The sequence below is a fragment of the Theobroma umbraticum genome, unplaced genomic scaffold (assembly GCF_002168275.2).
Source record: "Theobroma umbraticum cultivar Fairchild unplaced genomic scaffold, ASM216827v3 scaffold_55.0, whole genome shotgun sequence".
Lineage (NCBI taxonomy): Eukaryota > Viridiplantae > Streptophyta > Magnoliopsida > Malvales > Malvaceae > Theobroma > Theobroma umbraticum.
Genome location: NW_018397270.1, coordinates 2,772,406 through 2,782,048, shown reverse-complemented (window position 1 = coordinate 2,782,048; position 9,643 = coordinate 2,772,406). Strand labels below are relative to the sequence as shown.

At 34.2% G+C, this 9,643-nt stretch overlaps 1 protein-coding gene across 7 annotated transcripts; it reads left to right on the top strand.

Annotated features, from left to right (window-relative positions):
• Positions 1-1,562: 1,562 nt before the first annotated feature.
• ECT5 (evolutionarily conserved C-terminal region 5) lies at positions 1,563-8,422 on the top strand. 7 transcript variants are annotated; one of them, XM_021441372.2, is made up of 8 exons: positions 1,563-1,748; positions 2,820-2,857; positions 2,966-3,140; positions 3,802-3,881; positions 3,967-4,485; positions 5,725-6,267; positions 6,795-7,007; positions 7,675-8,422. In XM_021441372.2, exons 1-8 carry the CDS (start codon positions 1,721-1,723, stop codon positions 8,047-8,049), a joined length of 1,971 nt encoding a protein of 656 aa, XP_021297047.1. In that variant the 5' UTR covers positions 1,563-1,720; the 3' UTR covers positions 8,050-8,422. The 7 variants fall into 7 exon arrangements, with proteins under 7 accessions (XP_021297047.1, XP_021297046.1, XP_021297044.1 ...); XM_021441371.2 differs by having other exon boundaries at positions 2,820-2,863; positions 3,805-3,881; XM_021441369.2 differs by having other exon boundaries at positions 2,820-2,863.
• Positions 8,423-9,643: the final 1,221 nt, after the last annotated feature.

Here is a 9,643-nt window from a genome sequence, read left to right as displayed (position 1 = left end):
GTTTTGAATTTTAGGTTTTCTTTTCTTTTAATTTTTGTAAAAATAAAAAAAAAACCTAAAAGGATGATTTGCAGAAAGGGGGAGAGATAAGGGAGATCGATAGGGAAAGAGGTATAAGGTATTTTTTGAGAGAGGATTTTTTTGAAAAAAATAGCTTTCTTAAGAAGCTAGTGTGTTTTTTTAGAAAAAACATAGAAGAGAAAGCTCTTATTTAGAGTTTTTTTTAATTTTTTTTTAAAAAAACTTAAAAAAAGTTACTTTTTTTTTAAAAGCTTTTCGTAAAATACTATTTAGCCCAGCTTTTACTTTTAAGAAGTAAATAAATTAAAAATAAGTTAGGCCAAACAAGTACTAAGAGTATTTTTTTAAGTTCTTCGAAAAATGTCTTATGCATCTGAAGAGAGTAAGATATTTTACGTGGTCAATAAGTATTTTTCTTGTTGACTTGTAAAATGTTTTACATTTAGAATAAACTTTTCATCTTCCAAACAAATATAAATCTTAAAAATATTTTCTGAAAGATATTTTATGTTAAAACAAATAGACTCTACGATTTATTTTGGTTTTCATGTAATTTTATCAATTTAGTTGATGTTGCTTAACTCATCCAATTAAATTTAAAAAGACATAATATTTTAAAAAAACTCTTAAACTATTCAAAAAAGTTTAAATAAATTTGTACTTTTTTATTACTTTTAATTAAGCTCTTATATTTTATTTTAGACTAAATGAGATCTTATGACTAGTAGTTAACTAACTGCTAATAGTCAAAACGTCACATGTTACGTGATATTAACATAAAGACAAATTTAGGATTTTGCAATAAAGGTGAATAAACGGTAATTATAAAGATAATCATATCACATATATATATATATATATATATCCAGCCCTTAAATAGAGGATAAAAAGTATCACGTGGTTATTTTATTATATCACATTAACATGTTATATCACTATCCATTATAACATGTCAACATAACACAGTGATATATGCAACCTAAAATGATAAATTATATTTTGATTAATAACAATTAATCAACTTTTTACAAAAATTTAAAAATTTAATTAAATATAATAAATAAATAAAAACTTATTTAATTTTATTTTACAAAATTGAAGAACATTTTAATTATGCAAAAATTACTTTTATATAATAACTAGACAATAACCCGTGCATTAAATATGAACCTCTTTCTACTTGTTTTTTTCTTTCTTTTTCTTTCTTCATGACTCTTTTGCTTTTCTCACCTCCACGTGGTTAGAGATAGAACTTTTTTTTTTAAATTTTTTTATTTATGTAATAGATATTAAAAAACTGAAAAACGTGTGAGAGGGGAGGTTTTAATGATTGAGTTAAAAAGTTCCGCACGTGTAAGCTCGTCAAGTTAAAAACAAAACGTGCTGTAACTTTTTTCCGTAATGAATGGAAAACAGTGAACAAAGTGGCAGTACTGTATTCAGAAACGCTTCCCAAATGTAAAAATCAAATTGTTACTTTCATAATTATTATTATTTTACAATTAAAAATAGGAAATTAAAGACAGCCAAGAAAGTCTGCTTTTCCATTTGTTTCTAGGGAAAATACAAGGAAATAGTAATAAAATACATATCGATGGTATATATAGAATACTAGAAATATTAAGATACTGTCTGAGTCTCTAGCTTAGATTCTTGAAGGCAATCTTTCTTTGTTTCTTTTTTCTTTTTCAGAAGATTCATGGCGGCAACCCCAGATCGTACTCCTGGTACGTCAATTACCCAAAGATAATATATTTCTTTCTTTCTCTCTCTTTGATCTTTGATCTTTTGTTTTTTCTGGGGTTTAACTGTATGTTCTTTTTCGTTTCTGGGTCTTTTGATTTCATAGGGTTTCAATCTTTCTTGTGACAAGGGCAATTGGAATTTGATGAGTCAATTTTTTTTCTGTCGTTGCTGAATTTGGGGTCTTTGATTGGTCTCCTGTGTTGATTTTGATTTGATCTGTGTATAGGTGAAGAGAGGGGGTTTGTTCTTTTTGTTAAGATCTGGGATCTGGGTCTTGTTATTTGAAAGGAATTATTGCCAAATTCTGCTCTTCTTTATTATATTGATTCATTTTTTTTCTTTTCTTTAATTTTCGTGACTGTTGATATTGCAGTGTAGATAATTTTAATATTTTAGTACAAAGACTGAGAATTGCGCAATTAATTCAAAGTTTAAAAAGAGGGTCAATTGAGAATGTAGCCTTGGTGTCGCGGTGGACTTCCTTGAACCGTAGTTATCAACAAACAAATTGCAGGAAATCTTATGCTGTTTATCTGAAATTTGACGGGCGATTTTGTGTTTTATTGCGATGGTCCTTGGTCTGTATGTCCTACCTTGTGGTGGTTTTTAGGATCAAAATGTTGTTTCTATCTTGTTTCTGCACCAGACCCAGAGAAAATAAGATAATATGTGCATGATTGTGGTCATGAAATAAGCTTCATCTAATTTAACTTCTATCTAGATTTTGTTTATATAATGAGTGGTGGACTAGTTGTTTAGTATTGTGTATAGTCTTTGGGCTTCATGCGTTATCATTTGATTTTGTCATGTAAAAGTAAATAAATGCTAAGCCTAAGCCTATTGATTTGTAAAGCAACTACTTTTCCCTTTAAAATATATTCATGTTCTCTATTTATAATGTGTGCATAGGTGTGCACGCGTGGATTTGCGCGCACATATTCATAGCTTCAAGTTTACCTATCCTCGAATTTAGCTTTGGTTGGTCAATAATTTGTACTGCCTGTGTTTCTAAGACTCTACTTAGTCACTGAGCATACTGATCATGGATGCAGAAGAGCAACATGCTGATCCAGAAAACGTGAAGGAGCAGGTAGTTGTGAGTTAATAACGTTGCCCATTCCTTTTGTATTTGTTTCTGTTGGTCAGTTTGAAGAAAATGTTCCTACTAACTACCTTCATTTAATTTTCTCTTTAACAGCCTCTTTCAACAAAAAATGAGACGTCAGTTTCTCCTAACTCCTCCCAGGATGCTGCCCCTATAGGTCATCCAAGGAATGGTGCTGGTCAGTCTGTTTCCTTTGGTTCAGGTGGAGATCGTAATCTCTACTCACCTACAATCTATGCCCCTCAGGCACAGGCTTTCTATTACAGAGGTTGGTCTTTTGTCTTCTTGGGTCTATTTTAAAGCTGGCCAGCCTGGCTGAACCTTATATATACAACTTCCAGTTGAAAATCTAGTTTCTAGTAGCATTTGAGGCTGGTACAAATGTGGTTTGTTTCTCTTTCAATGCTAAGTTGCCATTATCGTAGTAGTCACTGAATTTATCACTCTCTGGTCCATGTAATTCTAGTTTGAGCTAGGAGGTTACTTAAAAATTTATTAAAAAGGAAGGCAGTGAGTTGCTATAAGTACCAAAATAAAATGTTCTTTTATGTTTGTCTAGTTTAGTTGATTGCTAAAGTAAAACAATTCATTTGGCTTCTAATTTGGTTACTATGTGAAAGAGGAACCACAAATTTTGGTTTATGTGCCTCGTCCTTTGGCTTTAATGTTAGCATGGTATAGGTTTTTGAATTTGAATGCTGAAATACATGACAGTTGAGAACATTGGAAGATGCTCAGTTCTTTTATTTGTTCTTATTTATTAGATCTTTATATGAATTCCTGTGATAACTATGCTAGGAGAGGAATCATCCATTTGTGTAATGAGTAGGAAAAACCTTTTGATATCTCAATTGCAATGCATTTCTTGGTTTGTGATCACTAGATATTTGAAGTAGAAATTAACATTGGTGACTTTTCAAATTTTAAAGCAGGCTATGACAATGCTGCTGGCGAATGGGATGAATATCCGCCATATGTCAATCCTGAAGGACTGGAACTTGGGTCTCCAGTGAGAATCTTTCCTTTTATCTGTGAAGACTTTATTTCAACAATTGAGTTCTCTGCCTATTGATCTGACATTTTATCTTAATTAGGGTGTCTACAATGACAATCCATCACTTGTCTTCCACACTGGATATGGCTACAATCCACAAATGCCATATGGACCATATTCCCCAGTCACAACTCCTTTGCCTTCTGTAGGCGGTGATGCACAGTTGTACTCCCCACAGCAATTTCCTTTTTCTGGGCCACCATATTATCAGCAACTAGTTCCTCCGAGTATGCCTTATATTACTTCTCCTACTCCAGTTTCACAACCAGAGCTAACCACCTTAGTTAATGTTGACCAACAAGGTGATAACATGCTTTTTGGACCAAGGCCTAGTTATCCCACTCCATTGGGATCTTTTGGTAGAGGCAGTTTCCCTGGAAATCCTGGTGCCATAGGATTTAATGACTTACAGCAAGGATTTGATGGATTGAGGTCTGGAGGGCTTTGGTCGGATTGGTCAAAGCCTTCTGACAGACAGCGATCTTTGACACCTATTTCGCCAGCTGTATCTCCCCAGCCAATTGGGCCAATCGGGCCAATTGGGCATAATGTTCCAATGGTATGTATATTTGTTAATAGACTTTTATAGATCTTATTATACGTCATTTATCATTCTCTTTTGTTCCCTCCCACCCCTGTTTTTTTTTTTTTTGGAAAAGTTAATATGGCCTTAAGATTAAGGCTTCTTCATCTTGTCTCAAAGTTGGCACAGAGGAGCATCTTCCAAACCATTCTCAACCCTCTTCACTTTATCCAAAATTTTGTATGGCAAATATAAAGTTCTTACATATTGGAATATGTCATCAGAATCATGGGATTCATTCTCATTTAGTCTATGTTGGATATATAGTATATCTGCCTTGCGAATAGATTGTCAAATATTCAGAAGTTGGATGATTTTCTTCTGTGTGAATTAGATTGGTATAGCGAACCAAATTGACTCATTGTGTCCTTATCACTGAAAATGTATATCAAGTATCAAATGATTATATCCTTCTGGTATAGTTTATCCTTATGGTCCATCTTCTTTTCCAACCAGAATTAACAAAGTACATCTTGGAAGACTTAGAGCACTCAGTTATCATTTTATCAGATGAACCTTGAACCCCTTTTTTGTGGTTTTGTTTTTCATTCTCATTCCAAACCTGCAAATTTTTTTCTGTTCTTTTTCCCATTTATGTTTTCTCTCATTCTCTGCCTTTACCATCAGGCCCTGTTGTACTTAGAAATTCCTCCTTACAGCATATGGCATAGTTTTGGCAGAAATTAAGCATTCAACCAAATCCTTTGGTCAATATTTTTTTAGATAACATGCAGCATGCTATATAATATGTGAAATGAAATCATCTGGTTCCCTATAATCAATTCTTCAACTTTTTTCTTGTTCTTCTATTTTGAGTTAAAGTTGTTTGTTATGCTCAAGTTGTAAATTCTAAGCTCTAGAAGTTTTGAAATGCCTAAGAGGAAAGCTTTAATTATTTGTTTGAAGTTTTATTTTATTTGGTTTTCTTGTATATGTGTTTCATGTTTCCTGGGAACTCTGATTGTAACCTTTATAGGTCATCTACTTATCTGGAAATCAGAAATCACTATATTTATACCACTTTTAACATTTTTAGCTTCCATACCATGTAATTCTTTTTCATTTGCTCTTAAATTCTCATACAGGATATAAAATGTGTGGAATGGTACACAATTCATTGTAACAACAATATACGTAATGAAGCTAGTGTATGTACTTGGTAAATTTAAAATTTGTATGCCAATTTAGTTTTGATTTTTTTTTATTCTTTCTCAGGCCTCTCAGCAGCAAAGGTCATTTTATCGATTGGAATCTGGTATGAACTCCTATAACAGAGGCTACCTGCAAAGTGGTCTCAACCAAGGCCCTAGTTTTGGAAGTGCATCAGTTCCTAGTTTGGGAGCGAACAATAGGGGCTGGTTATCTCTTGATAGTAACAGAAGACGTGGAAGGGGCAGTGCCCTCTCTCTATGTGGTTGTAATGGTGCTCTTGATATCCTTAGTGAGCAAAACCGAGGACCAAGGGCCTCAAAACCTAAGAATCAAATCACAGCTGAACACAATTCTTCCATTGATGATAATAAAAACAGCAAACCTTCAGGCAAGATCTATGATGACTCATACAACAGGCCAGATTTCGCTACTGATTACAAGGATGCTAAGTTCTTTATAATCAAGTCATACAGTGAAGATAATGTTCACAAGAGTATCAAATACGGTGTCTGGGCTAGCACACCTAATGGGAACAAAAAATTGGATGCTGCTTATCGTGAGGCCAAGGAGAATCAAGACACTTGTCCAGTGTTTCTCTTCTTTTCGGTAAATATATCTTTGACACATTTTTTTCTATTTACTTGGTCTGATTCATTTTAGGTACATATATGTTATTCAACATGCCAAGTTCTAAGATGTCATTTTCTTTGATCAATTCTTTTATGTTACCTATTTATTTTGTGTTTGCTATTGGTTGCAGCCTCTATCGAATGCTTTATTTCTTTTGGTTCTGAGGAATGGTTCGCTATAGTATGAATGGAATCTGTGAATTGCAATATTGTTGGCGTAGAATTAGATAATGAGTTTTAACGCTTCCAGTGTCAATGGTTGGTTTGTATTTTCCTTAAGTTGTTGGTTAACAGGGTGCTTTCCATTGTTTTGTATGTACCCATGACTCTGGTAGGAATTGGAGTTTCCATGAACATGATGTTAAGCACTGTTCACATTGAAAGAAAATTGTAATTCTTGTAGTGTCATAGTTCATACTTCTGGTAGTTCCAGCATTTACCTTTTTGTCCTGGCGATCCTCCCAGATACATAGCTCATTGATTTGTATGTTATGATTGTTGCAGGTGAATGCTAGTGCTCAGTTCTGTGGAGTTGCTGAAATGGTTGGACCTGTTGATTTTGACAAGAGTGTCGATTACTGGCAACAAGATAAATGGAGTGGGCAGTTCCCTGTCAAGTGGCATATTATCAAAGATGTTCCAAACAGTCAGTTCCGTCACATTGTACTGGAAAATAATGATAATAAGCCAGTGACTAACAGTAGAGACACTCAGGAGGTACTATTTCAGATGAAAATCTATTACATATGACAGAGTTCATTCATTTTGAAGTGTTCTGATCTTTAAATTGGTAAACTGCTTTTTAGTTAGACAGTTACAGGAGATTCAGGAGAAACTTTGTTATTAGATGTTCTGTTGAACAATTAAATTGGTATCATTGGCTAAATTCAAAGTTTGAACTACTTAGAACAATTTCTCTATTCCTTCTCTGGCAGGAAAAATCTTGGTTCGCATTAATAAATTATTGAAAAAAGTTAAAAAATTTGTTCAGGTGTCTTATCATATTAAGCCTCTGGATTTAGGTGATAATGATAGTTCTGGTAGCAAGGCTTCTTGTTTCCAGCTAGACCTTAATCCTCAAGAGTTGTGTCCTGAATCTGTGATTATTAATCTATAATCTTCTCCGCACCCACGCCTATCTCTCTTCTCCCAGATGCAGTTGAGGATACTATCCCACCACTTTATTGTGTTACTGCTGTCCTACTAGTCCTAAGAACTCTTTTCCTTTCCTATATTAATTAGATAATATGACTTATTCGACTTCTGATTTTCTTCATGCCTGTTCTCACTTAATTTTTGAGGATTTAAAAGTTTTTACTAATTGATGATTTTTCCAGTTACAAAAATTGTTTTGCTTCCTTGTGCTGAATATCAAAATTTGCAGGTGAGATTGGAACAAGGAATTGAGATGTTGAGCATCTTCAAAAATTTTGATACTGATATGTCAATCCTGGATGATTTTGACTTCTATGAGGACCGGCAGAAAGCCATGCAGGAGCGTAAGGCTAGACACCAAGCTAGCCTCATGTCTGTCGGGGTCGTTGGAGAAAGTGAGCATAGAAATACTGTTACATTATCCAATGATTTCATCATAAAGCAGATGTCTAAGAGTTTTGCTCAAGTTGTCGCCTTGGATGATGGTAATAAAGAAAGCACTACTATTGAGAGAACTAGTGCTGCTTCTGATGGTTCAAAAGGTGGAAGGGTTAACCTTGAAGATGCTATCACGGCAGCTGTCTCTTCTGCTCAGTCAAGTTAGGAAAAACATGCTGGGAATTTTGGGCAGCCTTGCTGTACTGTATGTGACACAAACTTCTTTTTCACCTCTTGTTTTTATTTTTTCTTGTGAGAAGTTAGATCTCTCATTTGGTGAAATTTCATTGGAGTGCATCCGTATTTGAACAAGGTCTTAGAAGTTTTATGGGGCTGATTTGCTTCATATGTAATATTTGCCTTCTGAGTGTTTCTTTAACAATAGTGATTAGTTTTCTTTTCTTCTTTCTTTTTCTTCTACCTTTGCTTTGCTTTTTTGGGTGAGAAAAGTGAAAATACTGGCTGATATCTTGCTTTTGTAAAGTTCCCCATCTTTGCAGGCAGTTTAATAAAGGAATACAGCAAATGGTGTTATGGAATCTTTTGCTCTCTTGCGCTTCTCTCTTAGTATTCTTCATTTACTATCAGGAATTTTTCTTTTTGTGTGTGTGTGAATGGTGTGCGTGTGAGAGAGAGAGAGAGTGAGAGTGAGTTCTGACTGACCTCTGTTGTTTTCGATGTTCATTGAGAAACTTTATACTTCTGGATAGAAATTTAGATTGGATGCCAATAAGACGTGTATTTGAAGTTTTTGGGTTGAGGAGCAATTATGATCTTAGCATTAGCATGTATTGTGACTATTTGAGGATATTAACTGAAAACATTTGCTTTTGGATTCTCTTTTTCACTCTGAATTGATTACATAATGATATTTGCTTTTTAGACCTAGTTTACTAAAACAAGTTGTCTTTACATTACTGGCATTTCTGCATGCACACACAAATACACAAATACAAAGGTATGCATGCCTGTATTGCAGGAGACTTTTGAAATAATTCTTTGGCAATCTACTTAAAGAGTTGTTGTCATGGTCAACATGAAGGCTGTGAATTTTGGAATTGTATCCATGGTGCATGAGAATGAAATATGTGGCAAATATCAAATCATTCTTTTTCCTATCCTTTTCGTAATGTAATAGATTATTGAGGATTTTATTTTTCTTTGTTCTACGACTTTATAGAGCATATTCTTGCTATGTGCACCGTTTCTTCACATGAAACATTTGTCTTGTTCCTGCTGCTTATGGATTATAGAAAGTCAGCATGGTGTTTAATAAGTTACTGGGTGTTTCCGTTTTTTATGTTTGTGCATTGTACCTGGAAACCCATGACGAAGGCAAAGATTCTATCGTATGTTATGAGGTAAGATTGCATGAAATTGGAGAATCACACTATCAGGTGGTTGTCCAGTATGAATACTTTGTATGATTGACAGAATTTCAGTTCCCAAAGATGCTATGTATTTACTATATTTCATTACTATCACTAATTTCTTGTGAATCTAAATATTAATTTTTCCTAGAAAACCAGCTACACCCTATTGACTGCCTTGTTAAATATGGGCAATGCAAAATATTGAGGAGGTCATGGAATGATGACTGATGTTTTCAACACTAGTATGTATTGGGGTTTAGGAAAGGGAAATCATTTCTGGCAATGACAAAGTGATCATGAGAGATGGGGCTGATGCTTTGTGGACCCTTAGTTTCAAAGAGCACACTCCCCCTTCCCTCCCTCCTTTGCCCTTGTGTCACTTGGACA